Raw genomic sequence first — 22,454 nt, forward strand, 5'->3', positions numbered from 1 at the left:
ATGATGCCTCTGGTTATCAGGGTAGAGATGCCACCTACAAGTGGGCACAAGAATGAGGGGTGGATCTAACCATAAACAGTATTTCTCAGGTCATCCATGACTCTGAGACCTGTGCTGCCATCAAACAGGCCAAGCGGGTGAAGCCCCTGTGGTATGGTGGGCGGGGGTCCAAGTACAAGTATGGGGAAGCCTGGCAGATTGACTACATCACACTGCCCCAGACACACCAAGGCAAGCGCTACGTGCTGACCATGGTGGAAGCCACCACTCGATTGCTGGAGACCTACCCTGTGCCTCATGTCACTGGCCCGGAACACCATCTTAGGCCTAGAAAAGCAAGTCCTGTGGAGACATGGCACCCCTGAGAGAACTGAGTCTGACAAGGGCACCCATTTCAAGAATGTCCTTATCAACACCTGGGCCAGAGCACATGGTATCGAATGGATATATCATATTCCCTAACATGCTCCAGCTACCAGCAAAGTTGAACAGTGCAACGGACTCCTTAAGACTACCCTCAAGGGACTTGGTGGGGGAACATTTAGAAACTGGGAAATGAACCTGGCAAAAGCAACCTGGATGGTCAACACCCGAGGGTCCATCAATCGAGCTGGTCCCGCCCAGTCAGAACCCTTGCACACAGTAGATGGAGATAAAGTCCCTGTGGTACATATGAAAGGTATTTTAGGAAAAACTGTTTTGATTAATCCCACCCCAGGCAAAGACAAACCCATCCGTGGGATTGTTTTTGTTTTGGTGGGTAATACAGAAAGATGGGGAAACTCATTGCGTACCACAGGTAAACCTGGTCTTAAGTGAGAACTGGGTGTAAGATTTCATTGTGATGCAGATGGAAATAGAATAACGGGTGGATGATGTCCGGGCTTGTAAGATAAGCATGTGTTTTATTTGCCATCTGTTGGAGGTGGGGCAGGTATCTTCTGTTAAGGTGGGCAGTTTCCTTATCACTTCCAAGAACAATGTCTCCCTTCGGAGAGGTATCTTCTGTTAATGGACCATTAAATGTCTGCACTACATCATCCCATTGTGAGATGCTCCACCCAGAGGGAGGAGCCAAGCACCCCTACCTGCATAATATTAGCACTTTTTGGGACATCAGGACAGCCTGAATTCCCAGAGGAGTAGCTTCTTCTCTGCTGGATTCCCAGAGAAGCAGTTCTTCCCCGCTGGATTCCCAGAGGAAGACTGGGCCCATCTACTCTATCACCAGACCTTCCGAGAAAACTACACCCTTCTACAGGATCACCACTCCAGCAGCATTTCATCTGCCACTCCAGGAGGAGCAGCCACCATTTAACTGGACCATTACCAACACCCTGACTCCTCAGGGTGTCAGGTTTTTGACTCTATCACTAGTTTTGTTTGTAATAACTGCATTTTTTTTTTTAATTTAGTTTTTTCCTAGTAAAGAACTGTTATTCCCATTCCCACATCTTTGCCTGAGAGCCTTTTAATTTTGAAATTGTAATTCAGAGGGAGGGGGTTTACCTTTTCCATTTCATAGGAGGGTCTTACCTTCCTTCACAGACTCCTGTCTTTTCAAACCAAGACATTGCATCAGCCCATTCACGGAAAATGGCTAAAGATGTCTCTAGAACTTCACTGCTTTCACTGCTGCTTTTGTAACTCTTGGTATACCACCTGAAGTAAAGACAATGGCCCAGCTTATACTTCCTGCTGAGTTGCTACCTTTTTTGCCTTATGGGGAATTATGCACAAAACAGGTATTCCTCATTCCTCAAAAGGCCAATCTGTCACTGAATGGGCTCATGGCTCCCTCAAGCGTCTCTTGGCACAATAGAAATGGGGGAGCAGAGAGAACAAGCCTTCGTATTATAATCAGCTGAGTATCCATTACGGCTGTGCAATCGTGTTTCCTTAACTGGGTCTTTGGGATTTTGAAATAAGGGAGTGGGTGTAAGGGAGGAAGAAAGCTGTCTTCCTCAAGGTAAACTCTTCACCCATGGCCAGTTTGCAGGACTTTTTGATCTGCTGGTCACGGTAGCCTCTCCTAACTGCTTTATTCTTAAGGCAAGGTATTTCCATGGTCTCTGCTCCTTCACAATTCCTACATCTATCCCTGTCACTCCTAGCTCTACTTTTCAATATATTTGCTACTCTTTAACTAAGGCATGTGATTTTTGCTAGCTAACTTGACTTCTTAACTAATTTTAGAATCTTAACTAAAATACGTAATCTTCTGCTATCTCAGTTATATTCCCAGCTGTCCCCTCGACTCATCCACAGTTTTCAATTATCCTAAATACATTTCCAGCTGACCCCTTGGCTCATTACGATGAGATAGGAGTGGAAACCACTTCCTACACTTGGGACACACATAGGGCCTCTCCCTGGTGTGAATCTTGTGGTGATTGATGAACTTGGAGATCTGCCCAAAGCCTTTCCCACACTCCCCAAACTTGTAGGGCAAATTGATTCCCCATCTGGATCACCTGGTGCCACATCAAGTCTGACCTCTGGAGCTCCGGCGGAGGCCCTTCCCACATTCCAAGCAGTTGTGGGGCTTCTGCCCGCCATGAGTCGTCTCCACCATCTCTGAGTGCCAAATGGATCTTTGGCTGACTTCTAGGCACAGAGGGGCTCTTACCTCCTCACAACTCCCAGGGCTGGGTTTGCAGATCCTTCTTGTGTGGGATGCTGTCCTAGGTTGACTGTATGATGCCTTTATCCCCAATCGCCTGCCCTGTTCATGTTGAATAATAAGTTCTACACCTTTAAGACTTGTTCCAGGAGGGAAGAGGGGGGTGGGAAGAAGCGCGGAGTTTGTTTTCAAGAACTGCACTCACTCCTCCACATTCCTGCTCCTGGACTGAGTTTCTGCGTATAGACGGACAAGGAGACTGAGCTCTCCTTTGTTTTTTTTCCTAGTCTAGTTAGTTTTAGCTAGCTGAGGCAAAGACGTTCCCTGGACTGTGGTTTGTTCCCTTTCTCTGGACCTGCTCTGGGCTGAACACCAGAAGAGCAGCAGCGCTGGTGGCCCAGCGGCCGGGCCTGGGCCGTGGCATTTCCAGCGCCGGAGGGACTGAGCAGAGACTGAGTGAGACCAGCTGCGACCTGAGGGATCTTTCTGGGATTGTCTCTCTCTTGGAGTGGCAAGAAGTTTTGTTGTTCAATATTGTCTAAGTTTGCTAGTTTAATAAACAGGTTTTTTTCCACTTTTCCCCAAAGAGGTATCTTTCACGAACTGGTTGGGGGAGGGGCCAATTGAATCTGCTTTCCGGAAAGAACCCTTTTGGGGTTCTGAACCAGGACAGGCCGGATGCAGCTCCATGGATCACTCAGGCGGTGATTCCTGTCAGGATGAGAGAGGATCACAGTGTCACCCTGTCCCTGTCCCCATTCCACAGGACAGATGTGGCTGGAGCCCATGGGGAGCGGGACCTGCTCCAGAATCCCACCTGATCCCACCTCAATCCTGCTCCATGCATCCCATCCCATCCCATCCATCCTGCCCTGATCCTGCTCCATCCACCCCACCCAATCCTGCACTGGAATCTCTCCCTGATCCCACTCCATCACTCCTGCCCCAATCCCGCTCCATCCATCACAAATTATCCCACTCCAGAACCCAGCCCCAATTCCACTCTACAATTCCCCCTGATCCCACTCTGGACCCCTGCTCTGATCCAGAATTCTTCCCTGATCCCAGTCCATCCATCCTGCCCTGATCCCCCTCGAATCCCACCCTGATCCTGCTCTGTACTTGCAGCTGAGCCATTAATTCCCACATCCTTTCCTGCAGAAAGAGAAGATCCATGAGATTCCATCATAGATCACACACTGGGATTAACCCCAGGATCCATCCTGTGATCCGCACAGAGGGGACCCAGAGCTGAATCTGCCACTGGAACTCACCGGCTGCCACGTTGTATCCACTCCTGTCCCTCTTCCCTGTGGAAACAAAGTGGGATCAGCCTCGGTGGCACAGGATTCCCAGAACAGTGTGGCTGGATCCGTGCCCCTTCCCAACCCCCATCCCGTGTGTTACCGGATTGGAGCTTCCGGACAACGACTGCAATGAGGACAATAAGGATGGCAGCGATGATGGACACAGCGACCACCACGGTGAAATTGCTGCCAGACTTCGGCTCTGGGAAACGTGGGATAGTGAGGATGGGAATCCCCATTTGGGAATTCCAAATTCCCAATTCCCACATTCCCAGCCTCACCCCAAGCGAAGATCTTGGGCTCCAGCATTCCAGGATGATCCACCCTGCACCGGTACTGCTCCCGCTCCTCCGGCAGCGCCTCGATCCTGGCCCAGGTGTGGAAGGTGCCGTCGCTGTTGGGAACGATCCCGCCCCACTCTGTCTCCTGATTCAAGGTTGTATTCTCCTTCATCCAGCTGACTGCAATGGTGTTGGGGTAGAATCCGTACGCGTGGCAGGACAGGATCAGCGTCCCATGTTCCTCTTTTCCGGACACGTGGACATCAGGGGGCTCTGGAATGGGATAATTACGGAATTCATGCATGGAATTCCACGGGAATGGCATTGGGGTGAGCTCTGCCCATGGAATTCCCATTAGAATGGGACTGGGGTGAGCTGTACCCATGGAATTCCCAGTGGAATGGGATGAGAGTGAGATCTGACCATGGATTTCCATGGGAATGGGATGGGGGTGAGATCTACCCTTGGAATTCCCACAGGAATTACCGTTACCCAAGTTCTCCATTCCCAAATCCCCGCAGGAATTCTGCTCCCACCTTTGCGCTCCAGCTCCTTCTGCCCGTATCCAAAGTATTTCTGGAGCCATTCCGGGCATTCGTGCTTCAGGTAATTCGTCCACCTCTCAGCCTCCTCCTCCTGCTCCCAGCGTCTCCTGGTGATCTCGGCAGCGCTGTCGGCCGCCACGAATCTCCCGGATCCCAGGTCAAAGGAGATGAAATCCCGCCCGTCGTAGCCATCCTTGTAGGATCCATGGACAGTCCCGTCAGACAGGAGGTCACAGCCATAAACACGCAACCGTGTGTGGAGACCTGGGGGGATTGTACCCACAGAGACCCATGGAATTGTGTCCTGGCCACACAGAGCCCCATCCCAGCCCTATGGAGCCCCAGAGTCTGATGGAGACCCACAGAGCCTCATTCCAGCCCCCTGGATCCCCATGGACCCACATCCCAACCCCACGGATCCCATCCCAGCCCCACAGATCCACATCCCAACCCCATGATCCACATCCCAACCCCATGGATCCCATCCCAGACCCACAGATCCCATCTCTTGCCCCATGGATCCACATCCCAGCCCCAGAGATCCCATCCCAGCCCCACAGATCCACATCCCAGCCCCATGGATCCCATCCCAGACCCACAGATTCAACCCCAGCCCCAGAGTTCCCATCCCAGCCCCACAGATCCCTATTCCACCCCACACATCCCATTCCAGCCCCATGGATCCCATTCCACCCCAGAGATCCCATCCCAGCCCCACAGATCCCCATTCCACCCCACAGGTCCCATCCCAGCCCCACAGGTCTCATCCCAGCCCCACAGATCCCATCCCAGCCCCACAGATCCCCATTCTACCCCACGGATCCCATGCCAGCCCCAGAGTTCCCATCCCAGCCCCACAGATCCCATCCCAGCCCCATGGATCCCATCCCATTCCACAGATCCCATCCCAGCCCCAGAGATCCCATCCCAGCCCTACAGATCCCATCACAGCCCCACAGATCCCATTCCACCCCACAGTTCCCATCCCAGCCCCACAGATCCCACCCCAGCCCCACAGATCCCATTCCACCCCACAGATTCCATCCCAGCCCCACAGTTCCCATCCCAGCCCCACAGATCCCTATTCTACCCCATGAATCCCATCCCAGCCCCACAGGTCCCATCCCAGCCCCACAGATCCCATCCCGGCCCCACAGATCCCATCCTGGCCCCACAGATCCCATCCTGGCCCCACAGATCCCACCCCAGCCCCACAGTTCCCATCCTGGCCCCACAGATCCCATTCCATCCCACAGATCCCATCCCAGCCCCAGAGTTCCCATCCCAGCCCCACAGATCCCCATTCTACCCCATGGATCCCATCCCAGCCCCACAGGTCCCATCCCAGCTCCATAGATACCATTCCACCCCACAGATCCCACCCCAGCCCCACAGATCCCCTTCTACCCCACAGATCCCATCCCAGCGCCACAGGTCCCACCCCAGCCCCACAGATCCCCATTCCACCCCACAGATCCCATTCCAGCCCCATGGATCCCATTCCACCCGACAGATCCCATCCCAGCCCCACAGACCCCACTCACCCCCACTCTGGTTGTACCGCTCCCGCAGTGTCTCCAGGTCCCTGGCAGCCACGTGCTGTTTCCTCTCACAGATCTGGGTCTGCCCATCCCAATATCCCGGCTCGGCTCCATCCTTTATCCACTGCATAAGCGGCTCCACCCGGCCCCGCTCGCTGTCGTAGCGCACGAAGGGGATCCCATCCACAAACCCAATATCCACATACTGGGGGACCCCCGGGCTGGGCTCTGACACCGCCACAGACAGGTAATGCAAGGAGTGGAGAACTGGGGGGAAACAGGAGATTTGGGGGGGTTGAGGGGGTCATGGATCAGTGAAAGGGGAACTGGGAGAGCTGGGAAGGGGTTTGGGGATGCTGGGGCCAAGGAAAGGGTGTGCAGAGGTGGGAGAGCTGGGATGGACAGGAAAGGGCGTGCAGGGGAGTCCTGGTGTCCAGGAATGAGGGCTCAGAGGGATCCAGGGCTATGGAAGGAGCGTGCAGGGACTGGGAGAGGCGGGATGGGGGTTCCAGGGGATCCCTGTGCCCAGGAAAGGGCATCCAGGGGTCCCCAGTGCCAAGGAAAGAGGGGGCACAAGGTGGGCAGACCTGGGAATAGGAGGCTCAGGGGTCCTTGATGTAGAGGAAAGGGGGGGCTGGGGGCTGAGAAAAGCAGGAATGGGGGCCATGGGGGCTCAGAGACAAGGAAAAGGGGGGTCTGGGGAAGCCAGAATGGATGGGAAAAGGAGGCAGGCAAAGGGGAACTGGTAATGGATAAGGGGGTGCAGGGAGGTGCCAGTGCCCAGAACTGGAAATTCACGGGGGTCCCAGGGCCCACAATCCCCCTGGGACCCTCCCGGACCCCCTAGAGCCCCCCCACAAGATATGCCGGGAGTGAAGAATGGGGGGAACACAGAGACTGGGGAGCTGGGGGCATCCAAGGTCAGAAGTGGAACTGGAAGAGTCAGAAGGGTCTAAGGTTCAAGGAAGGGACTGGGAGAAGCAGGATGGGATCCAGGGGGTCCCTGGGCCCACAAAAGGGGGTCTAGAGGTCCCCGGTGTTGAGGGAAGTGGGGTCTGGGAGCTGGGAAAGGCAGGAATGGGGAGCCAGCGGGTCCCTGGTCTCGGGAAAGGGGGGCCTGGGGCTGGGAGAGGCGGGCGGATCCCGGGGACGAAGCTTCGGAGACGGGAAAGAGACCGAGGGAACGTGGGGGGATGGGACAGCTGAAAAGGGGAATTCCAGGGAGATCATCTGGATTCCTCTGGATCCCTGCAGTGGCCCCCCGAGATCCCTGGGGTCCCCGGGACCCTCTGGGACCCCGTTTCGGGAAGTGGTGGGAGTGGGAAGCAGGAGAGACACGGAAAGTTGGGAGATCTGGGGGGTCCAAAGGTCAAGGAAAACGGCGGGTCTGGGGTCTGGGAAAAGCAGGATGGCCGGAAAAGAGAGAGCAGGGGGTCCCCGAGCACTGTGGGGGTGCAGGGGGATCCCTTTCCCGGATAAGGGGGTGCAGGAGGGTCCCAGTACCAGGAAATGGAGATTCAGGGGTCTCCCAGTGCCCAGGAACGGGGGGTCAGAGAGGATTCCCTGCCCAGGAATGGGGGTTCAGGGGGGATCCTGTCCACGATTTGGGGTTCAAAGGGATCCTGACCCCCAGGAATGGGAGATCCGGTGGGTCCCGGGGCTGGATAAGGGGCTGCAGAGGGGTCCCACTGCCAGGAAATGAATGTTCATGGGGTCGATGCCGAGGAATGGGGGTTCAGGGGGTTTCCCTGCTCAGGAATGGGGGTTCAGGGGATTCTCTTCCCAGAATTCGGGGTTCAAGTGAGTCCCGGTGCCAGACAAGAGGGCACAGGGGGGTCCTGGTGTCGGAAATGGGCGTTCAAGGGGGTCCCGATGCTCAGGAATCGGGGCTCAGTGGATTCTGAGGCCCGGGAATGGCGATTCAGGGGGGTTTCTCTGACCAGGAATGAGGATTCAGGGGGATCCCAATGACAGATAAGGCGGTACAGGGGGTTCCGGTGCTGGCGAAGGGGATTGAAATGGGTCAGTGGATCCAAGATGGGGTTCAGGGGAGCTCCCCTGCCCGGTAACAGAAGTTCAGGAGGATCCCGGAGCCCGGAAATAGAAGTTCAGGGGGTCCCGGTTTTGGGGTTCCCACTCACCTTTCGTCGTGCTCCCCGGGTCCGCCTGGAGCCCAGGAGCCCCAAGAGCAGCCCCAGCCGCAGCGCTGGAGCCATGGCGCTGCTCCGCTGCAGCCCCGAGCACTGCCCTGGCCCCGCCCCGGCCCTGGCCCCGCCCCCAGAGCCGCCTCCGGCCCCGCCATTGGCCCCGCTATTTCCTGTCCACCAATGGCAGCTGGCTCTGGTACTGACGTCACCGGTCGCCGGGTAGATCCCGGCCTCACAGGTTGGGACGCGGAAACGAAAGTGACCGGGGAGGGCGCGAGGGAGGGGGGACGGGGGAATTCCACAGAATTCCTCTGAATCCCCGCTGCGACCGCCCTGGAGCCCTCTGAGAACCACCTGGGGACCCCTGGGACCCCCCTTAAGAAAGCGCCGGGAGTGGAGAACTGGGGGTCACAGAAATTTGGGAGCTCTGGGGGTGCAAAGGTGACGGAAGAGGGCGAGTTTGGGGCCTGGGAGGGGCGGGATGCCCAGGGAGGTGGGCAGGGGGTACCAGAACACGGGAAGAGGGTCCAGGACGGGATCCCAGTCGCGGATAAGGGGGTGCAGGGGGTCCCTATGCCCAGAACCTGAGGTTCAGGGGTTCTCCGGTCAAGAAAAGGGGGGTGAGGGCAATGGGGGGACCAGGGGGTCCCCGGGCCCAGGAAAGGGGTGCACGGGGCCCCGCTGTTGAGGAAGGTGGTGGGTGGGGGCTGGGGAAGGCAGAAGTGGGGGTCCAGGGGGTGCCGGGCTCAAGGAAAAGCGCGGGCTGGGGCTGGGAGAGGTGTCAGCGTCTCCCCAGCTGCGTCCCCGGGATCCGCTAAAGCGAGACCGGGGAAAGGGGAATTCCAGGGGATTCATTTGGATCCCACTGGATCCTCGCTGAGATACCCTGGGGCGTGGGGGAAACGCTCCGGGAGCCCCTGGAACCCCTTCCAGGAAACGCCGGGAATGGAAAATTGGGAGGACACAAAAATTTGGGAGATTTGGGGGTCCAAAAGCCGAGGAAAAGGCGGGACTGGGGCCTGGGAAGGGCGGGATGGCCGGGAATGGGGGTGCAGGGGGTCCCAGAGCACTGACGGGGGTGCGGGGAGATCCCAGTCCCGGGTTAGGGGGTGCAGGGGGGTCCCGGTGCTGGAGAAGGGAGTACAGGGGATTCCCCGTGCTCGAAAATGGGGGTTCAGGGTGTTCCTGTGCCGGGAAATGCGGGTTCAGGGGGAGTTTCCTTCCCGGAATTCGGGGTTCAAGGGAGTCTCCAAGATCGCGTTTCCGGGGGCGCCGGTGACCAGAAGTGGGGGTTCAGGGGTGTCCCGGTGCCAGGTGAGGGGGTACAGGGGTGTCCCGGTGCTCCCGAAGGGGTTGCAGGGGGGTCGGGGTGGCCGTAAAAGGGCGCTCAAGGGGGTCCACGTGCTCAGGAATGGGGGTTCAGGGGGATCTCGTTGCCGGATAAGGGGGTGCAGGGGCGTCTCGATGCTGGGGAGGGGGATTGAGGTTCGGAGGGCTTCCCCTGCCCAGGAACGGGGATTTAGAGGGGTCCCGGTGCCCGGAAATGGAAGTTCAGGGGGTCCGGGAGTTTCAGTTCTGGGGGGTCCCGGTTTCGGGGTTCCCACTCACCTTTCGTCGCGGCGCTCGGGTCCCCCAGGAGCCCCAAGAACAGCCCCAGCGCCGGAGCCATCGCAGCCGCCCCAATCGCGGCTCTGGCGCAGCTGGAGAGACGCGAAAGCGAAAGTGCCGAGGGAGCGCTGGGGGAGGGGAAAAGGGGAGGGGAAAAGGGGGAATTGCAGGGAACGGACCGGGATCCCCTCCTGGCACCCCTCCGGATCCCTCGGGGATCCATCTGTGCCGCGCTCCCGCCCCGGTTCCCTTTGTCTCAGCCCCGGCTAGCTCTTGTGGGGCGAGGGCGGGCGATGGAGGCACCCTCCGCCGCTCCCAGCTGGGGTTTGGAGAGTGCCTTTGTGGGTTCCGGGCAGCGCTAGCAAGCCTCGCGGTGGTAAATGAAGAGCGGATCCTGCTGGGGGCTAAGTCCGAGTTTATTGTAGCCCAACGGGGCCAAATATCCTAGAACGATACCAGCCAACAGGAACAAGCACAAGGTGCTTGCACTGGCTTATAAACTGTAAGGGAGGGGTATCCAACGACCAATGGGGATAGGGATAGGGGGTGGCTCCGGGATGGGGGGATATGGTGGGGTCCAATGGGGGAAGGATATGGGGGGAGCCCCAGGTCCTCGCCCAATCACCCGGTGCCCTGAGTAGAAGCTTCTGGATGGATGGGAAGGGGCACCGAGTGATAGACAAGGCACCCGGGGGGGTAAAATGCCTCTTTCAGGGTGATGGATAGATACTGGGAAGGCGGGAAGGGAGGACAAGGCGGGAAAACTGGGGATAAACCAAGTTGCACACGGGGGTACAAAGGAATAAACCAATACATAATACAGGGATAATAAAACATATACATAACGCAACTCCACATCTCCTCTTTTTTTGTTTAAAAAGAAAGAAAGGTGAAGAGGATAAAGTAAGTCTTTAAACGGGGGCTTCACAGTCACTGGGCTCATTTTGAAACTAGATGTTTCCTTTTTCTGGAAATTCTTCTTCTTGAAACCCTTCTTTGTTCAAGGGTTTCAGTTCATCACTATGTTAAAGCTTGTAATAAACACAATGAGTCCCAGCAGCAGCAAAAGTCCTGTTTCTTTAGAAAGCAACTGAAATTAATAGTCGAGGTAGGGGAGGTCTAACTCAAAGGGGAACAGAGAATCCCAGGAGCCAGGGAGGGAAGAGGGGGGACCAGGTGAGGGGGACCTTTTCCGCCGTCGGAGGGCGGCGTACCCAACTTGAGGACTGTCCGGTTTTCTCTTCTGGGTCTTAGGGACATATGGTCTGACGAATTTGGAAGGGACCCATCTCAGGCCTGAGGGCGTGGATACGCAAGCGTACCCCCGTCCCCAGGTGACCAAGTCATAGGGTCCCTCCTGCCGCCAGGTCTCAGGGTTTTTAATGAGAACTGGCGGCTTTTCCTTGACCTTGCTCTGCTCGTAGGAATTAAAGTGCCTCGCGATGGGGGGGTTGAGGCACTCGAAGGAACAGTTTAAGAAATTGATGGTAAAAAGGGCCCGCGCTAACTGAACCTGGGGGGACTCATTTTTAGCTGACGACTGTTGTTGTTTAAGCATCCTTTTGATGCTTTGATGAGTCCTCTCTATCACGGCTTGACCTGTCGGGGAATAGGCGATGCCAGTTTTATGTTCTATTCCCCATTGCTGCAGGAAGCCTGCGAATTCCTTGGATGTGTACCCGGGGGCATTGTCTGTTTTTATCTGTTTTGGGACGCCTAGCATGGAGAAGGCTTGTATCAGGTGTTTCTCTACTTCCTTGGCCTTCTCCCCTGTGTGGGCAGAGGCGAAAACTGCTCCAGAGAAGGTGTCCACGGAGACATGGATGTACTTCATCCTCCCGAAGGAGGGGATATGAGTAACGTCCATCTGCCACACCTCACAGGACTTTAGACCCCTAGGGTTAGCCCCTGCGCTCACCGATGGTAGAGGGAGCGACTTACAGGACGGGCATGTGGCCACAATGGCCTTGGCCTGGTCCCAGGTTAGATGGAACTGCCGGACCAGACCAGGCGCATTTTGATGGTAAAGCTGGTGGCTTATTTTGGCTTGCTGGAACTTGTCCGGGAGCGGCGCCAGCTGTGCGGGGGCGGCAGCGAGGGAATCGGCGCGGCGATTGCCCTCGGCCAAGAACCCTGGCAGGTCGGTGTGTGACCTGATATGCATCACATAAAACGGTTGCTCTCGGTGGGAGACTAGCCTTATCAGCTTAGAGAGCAACCTGTTAAGGGCATCGTTGGAGACACCTTGCAGGATTGCATCCTGTGCTCTAGACACTACACCTGCTACATAGGCCGAATCAGTTACCAAATTAAAAGGTTCAGAGAACCGCTCAAAAGCTCTAACGACTGCGGCCAACTCAGCTACTTGAGGGGATCCTTCTACTTCAACAACATCTGCCTCCCACTGCTGAGTTTGAGGATCTTTCCAAGTCACTACTGACTTGTGGGACCCTCCGGACGCGTCCGTAAAAACTGTTAGAGCCTTTAAGGGTTTTTTGCTCTGAATCTGTTTTGTTGACAGAGTGAATTGGATTTCGGAATTGAAAATTTTGTGGGCCGGTCTCAAAACAGAAATTTTTCCGGTGTAGCTGTCCAGTGCAAACTGCAATGATTCATTCTCTTGCAGCAGGTGTTCTAACATTGCCTTTGTGAATTGGCCCGATTCTAATTTCAAAGGAATGTGGATGTGATCAAAGTCACACCCCGCCAGCTCCCGAATCCGCGTTCTCGCTTTGCGGATTAGCTCTGCCACCAGCTCTTGTGGCCGTGTCAATCTTTTGGATCGTGAATGACTCAGGAATACCCACTCTATGATGGAGAGTGGGTCCCTTTTGTCCTGATCCTTGCCCTTTCCTAGGGTGTCTGCCCATTGGAAGATGACACCGTGGAGGTGTGGCAGTCTGCCCAATATGATGAATCTGAAGGGCAGGCCCGGATCGTACCTGTGGGCCTGCCTGGCAGACATTGCCTCCTGAACCTTCTGCAAAGCAGCTTTGGCCTCTGGAGTGAGTTCCCTGGGAGAACTAGGCTCTTCCCCCCCTTTCAATAAATTGAAAAGAGGGGCTAGGTCTTCGTTGTTAATACCTAACCAGGGTCTCACCCAGTTTAAAGACCCACACAGCTGCTGTACGTCGGCTAGAGTCCGAATTGAATTTTTTATGGCCAATTTCTGCGGAACAATGGTCCGCTTGTTTATTTCTAAACCCAGGTACTTCCAAGGTGGCATTTTTTGAATCTTATCCTCTCGCAGCTCGAACCCTACAGCAACCAACGCACTGGTTGTCAGTTCAAGCGCGTGTGTAAGTAGATCGCTGTTGGGGGCACAAATAAGAATATCATCCATATAGTGCTGGATGATCACGCCCTCGGTGGCTGCACGCACAGGGGACAGCAATGAAGAGACGTACCACTGGCAAATGCTTGGGCTGACTTTCATGCCTTGGGGAAGAACTTTCCAGTGGTATCTCTCCATTGGGGCTTCTCGGTTGATGGAAGGAACCGAGAAGGCGAACCGTGGTGCGTCATCAGGGTGTAGGGGAATTTGGAAAAAACAATTTTTGATGTCAATGACAGCTAATTCCCAATTTTCTGGTAACATCGTGGGGGACGGCATCCCTGGCTGGAGAGGACCTATGTCTTCTATTACATTGTTGATGGCGCGAAGGTCATGAAGGAGGCGCCACTCGTCTTTGCCAGGTTTTTTCAGGACAAAGACAGGGGAATTCCAGGGGGATGTTGTTTCCTGGATATTCCCTTTGGCAAGTTGCTCCTTCACGAGCTCCCGAAGCGCTTTTAATTTCTGTTTATTGAGCGGCCACTGCTCTACCCACACTGGTGTATCTGTGAGCCAATTAAGTTTCCGGGTAGGACGCTTCTCAGTGACTGTTGCCCGAAAAACCTGGGGGGTCGGGATGTTAATTGTGACCCCCCACTGGGCCATCAGGTCTCTCCCCCATAAGGGTTCTGTGTAATCTAATACGAACGGGCGTAAATAGGCCGATTGTCCGTTCGGCCCCTCAAATTTTATGATGTTTTTTGATTGCTTTGCCAATTGAGAACCCCCTACACCTTGAATTTTCCCCGCCACGTTTTGCAATTCCCAGCGTGACGGCCAATCCCGTGCGGGAATGACTGTCACGTCTGCTCCTGTATCTAGGAGACCGCTTAGGTGTTTGTACTCCCCATCCTTCCGCATATAGCAGGAGAGCTTTGGTCTTTCCTTCCCTATGACCTGGGCCTGGCACACCTGGTAGCTCTTCTTCGCTGACTTCTTCCATAGATCCTCAGGGTGTGCCGGAGGCCCAGATGCTGGAATGGCTTGGGCAATGATTTGGCCCTTGGGAAGGAAGACTGGAGGATGGGGGCAGTGCAGCCACACTACTAATCGTTCGGTGTTCTTAGATGTCAGGGATGGTGCAATAGTGACTTCGAGAGGCGTGAATTTTGTGTCCCCAAGAACGATGTACTTACTGTGGAGGTTCCTCCAGGTTCCTGGGTCCTCTGTTGTCACCCTGATTCTTAAGACTTCTTAAAGCCTTCTGAGTTTACATTCCTTTGGAGAACTTTTCCACACAATTTCTGTAAACAACGTATTGTTTACATTCTTTTATGGGGGTAGAAAGCACTTGATGTACTAGTGGTTTGTCCAATGTCTTTGGAGAGGTGGACCGTTCACTCTCCAATCCAATGTCACCCTTGGGAAGGTATAAAAGACAGAGTCAAATAATAAACGTCCCTTTTTTACCTTGCAAGCAGCAGGTGGTCCGCGTGGTGCTTTCACGTGTCCCACAGCAACACTCTGTGTCGACAGCGATGGAGTGCCAGTCGCTGTCCCTTAGGTGCAGAGCCTCAGTCAGGGCCAACCTATATGGGGAGAAACAAGATACGATGTTAAGTATCGGCTTGGGCTGGTTCGGGCCTCGACCCAGCCAAGCAGTGGGAATGAAATCCACATCTTCTCTCATATAGGCTGGTTTGTCAGCCATAATCTGGTGTGTCAAGTCCAGTGAAATGTCCTCAGGTGGGCATTGCAGGTAGTCGTCCCTCCCCTCCTCTGATGTTATAGAACCCACCATATTTATGTCCTCGCGCAGGGAGGGACTGCGCTGATGACTCAGTTTTTTTGTTTTCCCCCCGAGTTGGGGGCACTCTTTTCTTGTCGCTGTTGTTTAAACCTAAAAAACTCGTCCCTCAGCGGGCATTGGGAAGCCCAATGTCCCTTCTGCCTACATAGATTGCAGGCCTGATGGTGCTGTTGTCCCCTCGGGGGTGCTCCTGTAGGGCGGCGATCTGGAGAAGGGGTGGCTGGCGGTGTCACGGCTTCAACGAAGGCTACTCTCTTTGTGGGTGGTTTAGGAGTCTCTGGAATGTCTTTAGCAGGAACTGTCACCTTCCTCGCACAGACTTGTAGCATGCTTTGAAGGGTAGGCTCAGGGTCCAGGGGCAGACTGAGGATTGCTTGCCGGCACGCGTCGTTAGCGTTCTGCCTCGCAACTGTGGCAAGCATCCCCTCTCGCAGCCTCTCGTCCGGGACCTGAGCCTCCATCGCGTGATGCAAGCGATCCACGAACGCGACAAAAGGTTCTAGGGATTCCTGCTTTAGGGACAAGAAGTTAATAACCGTACCGCTGGGTCTTAACTTAAAAAACGCCTTTTCTGCTGCCCTAGTGCTGACTTGCAGCGCCTCTCTGGGGATTTTTTCCGCCTGCTTGGTCCCCATTTTCCAATCCCCCTCCCCGCACAAGTGGTCTAGCGATATTACAGCCCCATCCTCATCCCTAGAGCTATCTGCATTGGCCCAGAGGTCAGGTAACACCTCTCTGATCTCCCGCTTCCACTCGGACTCCCAGATGAGGAATTCTCCGTGGGTAATTAAACAGGAGAAGAGAGTTCGCATGTCTGCTGGGACATATTCTTTGGAGGAGAGGGTTGCTTTTAATAAGCCTCGGAAGTATTCGCTTTCCATCCCGAACCCCTTCTTGGCCTTGCAGAGCTCTTTGATGGTCTGCTGGGGGATGGGGGACCACTGTGCAAGGGGCCTACCCCCCTGCCGCGGGGTACAGGTGACAGGTGCGGCCGAGAAGGCAGGTAGGGACTGGGGTGGATCGGGGTTCCCACGCTCCCCCCCCCCGGAACCGAAAGCGTGGGAACTGGAAGTGGGGTCGTGGGAACCAGGGGACAAGGCGTGGTCTGGAGCAGGAGGAGTGGTATGTTGGGGACTCCCCTCCCCGGGGGTGGAGCTGAGGGGTGGGGTGTTGAATAATTCAATGGAGGGGGAGTTGACGGGGGGTGGAGGAGGGAGGTGGGCGGAGAAATCTGGGGAGCAGAAGGGGTTGGTCTGCTGGAAGGGGTTATGGGAGGGGGGAGGACAGGGATCATGGGAAGAAGGAGCACGAGTGGCGGGAAAACCCACGCGGTCACTTCCATCTTGTGTCCTGGGGAAGGGGGAAGAAGGGAAGCCATTTCGTGGGGTTTGGGGATGGAGGATGGGGGATGAGGGATCTTCGGGGGTCTGGGATAACTGAAAACGAACGGAGTCTCTACGGGACGGGGCTGTACAGCGCGGGGAAGAAGGGGAACGGGTAGAAGCAGAGACAGTGCCTGCACCGCTCTGCGGGGTGTCTAGGGTATTCTCAGAGGGGCCAGAATCTGCCTGCGGGCAATGCCGGGATGCCTGTCTGATAATACCCGACTTCGGGAGAGAGGGAGAGTTTTGCCGCAGTTTTCCCGCAGCGCCCGCCGCAGCCGCGGGAGCAGCGACAGCAGCCGCCCCGTGCCCTGCCGCAGCCGCAGCCTCGGGAGCAGCGACAGCAGCCGCCCCGCGCTCTGCCGCAGCGGCGGCTGCCGCATCGTACTGCAGCGACCGGGCTGAGGGACAGGGAAGCGGAGTAGGGTTATATGAACTACCCGCCGAACTGGGGATCGGTTTGTTTGCGGCTGGCAGTGGCAGACTTTCGTAGCGATATTTAATTATATCGCGAATTTGGAGAGCCAAATGGGTGAATATGGAGAGAGAGAGATCTGACTGTTGCAGGATCTTCCCCGCTACCTGTTCCCAAAAAGGAGCTTGGTATAATTTAGCTGGCGAAATGTCAGGGAAAGTTTGCGACAACCACTGAACGAACCGTTTTACTTCAGATTTTTTAACCTTAATTCCCCCCACTAAAAGGATACCCACAACTTGGGAATAAATGCTCTTCTGCGGCACGGACAGCCTTGCACCCATGGCTGTTAGATGTTAAATCGTGCTGCAGTGCCTACGATTGGGAAAACACGAACGAAAAACAAAAGACCACACTTCCGGCTTTGTCGCGGTCCTTAAGCTTCCCGCCCGGAAAGGGAAGCACCAAAAACAGGAATTTTTTCCCCGAACCCCGGGGAAAAAGAAACCCACCAAAAAGGTATCCTTCCCCTAAAACTTAGGGGAAAGGAACCAACCAAAAAAAAAGGACCGGGAAAGCCCCAGGGGCCCCTATACTCACAAACCACAGGGGTCCGAGAGGGAAGGGTGGAAAAGAAAAACCAATCGCAGGGCTTCTCCGCGAGAGAATCGACTCCGGAGGTGCGTTCCAGAGCTGCCGATCCTGTCCCCAAGAGTGCCACCCACTAAAACGTGGGTCTGCTCTCGCCGGGGTAGCTGACGGCCAGGAGGACGATTCTTCAGGTCTGCGCGACCCTAAAATCCTCAAACGAGGGTCCAACGCCGCGAAAACGGGGCCCCACGTTGGGCGCCAGCTGCCGCGCTCCCGCCCCGGTTCCCTTTGTCTCAGCCCCGGCTAGCTCTTGTGGGGCGAGGGCGGGCGATGGAGGCACCCTCCGCCGCTCCCAGCTGGGGTTTGGAGAGTGCCTTTGTGGGTTCCGGGCAGCGCTAGCAAGCCTCGCGGTGGTAAATGAAGAGCGGATCCTGCTGGGGGCTAAGTCCGAGTTTATTGTAGCCCAACGGGGCCAAATATCCTAGAACGATACCAGCCAACAGGAACAAGCACAAGGTGCTTGCACTGGCTTATAAACTGTAAGGGAGGGGTATCCAACGACCAATGGGGATAGGGATAGGGGGTGGCTTCGGGATGGGGGGATATGGTGGGGTCCAATGGGGGAAGGATATGGGGGGAGCCCCAGGTCCTCGCCCAATCACCCGGTGCCCTGAGTAGAAGCTTCTGGATGGATGGGAAGGGGCACCGAGTGACAGACAAGGCACCCGGGGGGGGTAAAATGCCTCTTTCAGGGTGATGGATAGATACTGGGAAGGCGGGAAGGGCGGACAAGGCGGGAAAACTGGGGATAAACCAAGTTGTATATGGGGGTACAAAGGAATAAACCAATACATAATACAGGGATAATAAAACATATACATAACGCAACTCCACACATCTGGGACCCTCCACGGCCGCGCCCTGCGGGACCCCCGGGCCGGGCCGTGCTGAGCTCCCGGGCCCTGCGCTCCAGCTCTGCCCGGACCCCGCTGGGCTCGGCCCAAAGCCGGGCAAGCACCGGGAGCAGCGGATCATAAATCCCAGAGCGGCTGCAGAGCCCCGTGCCCAGGCCGGGTTTCCCAGCAAAGGGAGGCATGGGGGTGATGTGCCCCGGGCTGGCTGGGAATGGGGGCCCGGGGGTCCCCGGGGTCACGGAAACGGGGGATCCAGGGGCTGGGAGAGGAGGATACCCGGGAAAGGGGGTGCAGGGGGGTGTTGGTGCAGGATAAGGGAGTGCAGGGGGGTCCCAGTGCCCGGGAATGGGGTGAGGGAGGGCAGAATCTGGGGAATGGCAGTGGCTGCCGGGAAAGGACCAGGACAGGCTGGGATGGACTGGGACAGACTGGGAAAAGAATCCACTGGGAGCAGAACTGGGGCACCAGGGATCATACTGGGATATACTGGGACCCCACTGAGGGCCACCGGGAACAACTGGGAACATGCAGGGGACAGTTGATAAACTGGGAGAGACTGGGAGTGGTTTGGATCATCCTGAGACTGACTGGAATCATACTGGGAGTGATCAGATCTGCAGTAGGGGTGAATCGGAGAAACTGGAATAAAGCAGGGGGCAACTGGGATCACACTGGGAGCAGCTGGTCCATGCTGGGGTCGTACTGGGATCATACTGGAACTGACGGGGTAACATTTGGAGTGACTGGCATTATACTGGGAGTGTCTGGGAGTAACTGGGATCATACTGGAGGCGACTGGGATCAAACCAGACTCATACTGGGAGCATCTGGGAGTTACTGGGATCGTACTGGAGGTGACTGGACTTATACTGGGAGCGGCTGAGACCCGGTGGGGCCAAATGACATCGTGTAAGATGCGACTGGGTTCATACTGGAAGTGACTGAACTCAGGGGCCACATCGAACTCTTCCTGAGAAGGACTGAAAGGAACCATACCGGGGATGACTGGGAGCACTGGGACCGTGTTGGGGTCAACTGGGATCCTGCTGGGAGTGATTTGGACCATACCGGGAGTGACCGGGAACCACCGGTGAGGCGGCGGCGGCGGAGCTCGGAGGCGGCCCCGGCGCAGGTGGGAGCCGCGCTGGGCTCTGCGGGGGCTCGGGGCTGGCTGCGGGCGGAGGGGGCGGCAGGGGGCTCCGGCGGCTCGCCGGTGCCGTGTCCGGCCCGTGCCGGCCCCGGGCTGAGGGCGCTGCGGGAGCGGCTGCCCGCGGTCTCCTTCCGGCCGGGGCCGGGCAGGAGCCGCTGCCGGAGCAGCGCTGGCTCGGCCCGGCTGCTGCGGGCAGGACGGAGGGGCTGCCCCGTCCCCGGAGGCTGCGCTGGGGCCGCTCCGAGCTCCGCCACCGCCGCCTCACCGGGCTCCGCTCATGGCGGCTCTGCGGAGCCAGGGGCGCCCTGGGGGCGGCACCGGGGCCGTGCTCGGGCCCGCTCTGGCCAATCAGCGCGCCAGAACCAGGAGTGACGGCAGACCCAGCCAATCGCGGCGAGGGCGGGCTCTGCACACGGCGCGGCCTCGCCGCCATTCCCCGAACTCCGGCGTTTCCCGGAGCCCGCGGGGGAGGAGCGGCCCCGCCTGGGCCCGGCCCGGGCAGGAGGCCCAGAGCCGCCGCTGCCCCGCACCGCCGGGAGCTCGGCTGACCGCTGTTATGGACGAATTCAATTGGGGGGCTAAGTGTAGATAAATCAATTAACAAGAATTTATTAAGCAAGCGGTATTAAGCAAAAGAACAGCGCTGGGCAGCCGGGGAGCCTCTGCTCTGCCACGGCGCACCTTCCCCCTTTGACCTTTTTGGTTTTATAATCCCTTTGTTTTTCGGTTGACGTATTTTCTCTCTATGCACTCTGTGCCAGTGCAATTGGTTGCTGGGGGTCTTTTTTTCTGCCGTTGGTGGTCATAGGAATGAAGACTCCTCATCTTCCTTGCAGATTGTCCTTGGCCTAAAAGTTAACTTGTATATAATTAGTTACACAGTCTTCTATGCTAGTTGCATTCCCTACTCAGTTCAAATTCTTACCTCCATTAATTTTCATTTTGATGAACAAAGACCTTTTTATTTATTACAATCCCCCCTTTTTCTCTTGACCAATTTCTTCATTAAAACGCTTTAACTCTTGGTAGCTTAAGACCAGGGTTTCATCTACTTCTAAGTCCCTGGGCAATGTTTCATACCTATCTCTAATAAGCATTAGATGAGCTGCCTCTAGTCTTCCTTTTATAAAAATGTAAGTTCTGAAGGTTAAATTTAGTAACAACAATATTATGGGACCTGCAATCCCCCTTATACAGAATTTCTCCTTGAGTGCCATACCCCGGAGTTTTGCACCTCTCAGGTGAGACCTTTAAAAATTTATCTGGATGGGTGACAGCCAAGGCGGTTGCTATGGTTCCACAGCCCCAATACTCACACAGATATTCCCCAGGATAATGACAATATCCCCTCCCAGGATTGGAACTAGGACACCAATAGGTAGCCTGGAGTTCAGGTTTACTCCATCCCCACATAGAGTTTGCCAAATCTTTGTTAGTAATAAAAAAAATGGGAGCTACAGTGGTGGCATTATACTTAACAACTTTCCCTTGGTCTGTTTTGGTCAGAGTCCAATTAAATGGCTGGTGTGCATAGTCCCCTTGTACAGGCCAGGTACAACATATAACTAATATGCACAGGATTTGCCAGCAAGGGTGGAGTCCAAACCGCCCCAGGGTTTGATTATCATTATCTCCCCATTCCCAGTGTTTGTTTTGACATGTTATTGCTGGGCTCACCTTTACCCTTGGGAGATCAGTATCCTTGAGGCAGTTCTTGAAATACTTTGAATTGTCCCAGTCTGAGGGCTCTTTCCTCCACCGCTTCTCATCCCTCTGCCTCGCTCGCCGACTCGGTTGCTCCGGGCCGCGAGGCGCACCATCTTCTCGGAGCAAGGATATTCTTCAGGAGGACCCAAACTCTGCTTTTGTTGCCTCTTTTTGAATGATTCCCAGCTTTTATCCTTCACTTATGGTGAGTCACACTGAATCCCAGGTAAAGTTTTCCAGCAATTCCCTTTGATAATTTGAACAATTAGGGGAATTGGTTCATTGGAATGGAAACAACAATTTTCAGGCCTAGCCCCCTTAGTAAACACCTCCCACCACTCTTGGGATTCCCTTGGTAGGGTCCCGTTCTCTTCTCCAATCCTTAGGACTGACTCTGTCAGTTCTCTTTCTAACTGATAACACCTTTACAAATACCCCTAGGAGGAGTGCCTCTGTAACTATGGACCCACCACCATTCCTGGCAAAGTTTACAAATATAGCATACAAAAGGGTAACAATCACAATCCTTCTTTGTACAATATACTCTAAAATCATTAGTTATAGGATATCCATAGTCCAATATCTCACTGTACCAGCTGGTTCGTACAATTCTTACTGAGTCCATTCAGTCCATTTAAATGTGACCTTGAGGTCCCTGGGCTGGCTGGTTATTCTCCAGGGCTCTTGGGCAGCAGCAGGAATCGCTCCCTTTATTCGGCTCGCATGGGTCCACCCCTTCTCGGCGGTTCTGACTGCAGTTTCTGTAGTGAGTAAAACAACATAGGGGGCTTCCCAATTTGGGGTTAGTGAGGTTTCTTTCTAGGTTTTTTATTAACACCTTATCACCTGGATTTATATTATGGATTGCTAGGTCTAAAGGAGGTTGTTGCACTAGTAACCCGGCTCTTCTAAGCCCTTCCCGAGCCTTCACAAGTTGCATGACATATTGGTTAATTTGTTGATTACTTATTTCAGGGTGATCTATGGGAGAATCCATGTCATAAGGCATCCCATAAAGCATTTCAAATGGAGAAATTCCAATATCGGTTCTGGGCTGAGTTCTTATATTTAACAAGGCTAAAGGTAAACATTTTACCTAAGATAACTGTGTTTTATACATCAATTTAGTTAGTTGTTTCTTAATTTTCCCATTTACCCT

The 22,454-nt window shown here is 55.2% G+C and overlaps 1 protein-coding gene across 1 annotated transcript; it reads right to left on the reverse strand.

The window, feature by feature from the left end:
* Positions 1-885: 885 nt before the first annotated feature.
* LOC146764241 (class I histocompatibility antigen, F10 alpha chain-like) lies at positions 886-20,021 on the reverse strand. Its single transcript, XM_085564986.1, has 13 exons — positions 19,854-20,021; positions 19,027-19,077; positions 10,053-10,180; positions 9,771-9,911; positions 8,953-9,015; positions 8,439-8,584; positions 6,301-6,564; positions 4,748-5,020; positions 4,212-4,484; positions 4,031-4,132; positions 3,898-3,933; positions 3,746-3,778; positions 886-3,334 (listed from the first exon to the last, which is right to left on the reverse strand). Exons 1-13 carry the CDS (start codon positions 20,019-20,021, stop codon positions 3,321-3,323), a joined length of 1,692 nt encoding a protein of 563 aa, XP_085421112.1. The 3' UTR covers positions 886-3,320.
* Positions 20,022-22,454: the final 2,433 nt, after the last annotated feature.

Source organism: Lonchura striata, chromosome 35 (genome assembly GCF_050655825.1).
Source record: "Lonchura striata isolate lonStrDom1 chromosome 35, ASM5065582v1, whole genome shotgun sequence".
Lineage (NCBI taxonomy): Eukaryota > Metazoa > Chordata > Aves > Passeriformes > Estrildidae > Lonchura > Lonchura striata.

Bases quoted from the DNA above. Each gene is read 5' to 3' on its own strand.
- LOC146764241 (XM_085564986.1), bottom strand. From the start codon at position 20,021: ATGGCGGCGAGGCCGCGCCGTGTGCAGAGCCCGCCCTCGCCGCGATTG. The intron at 10,181-19,026 runs GTCAGTCTCAGG...CCCCTCCCCCAG, and splicing joins TCACTCCCAGTATGATTCCA to CGCTCCCTCGGCACTTTCGC. The intron at 4,133-4,211 runs GTGAGGCTGGGA...CACGTTTCCCAG, and splicing joins GCCCAAGATCTTCGCTTGGG to AGCCGAAGTCTGGCAGCAAT.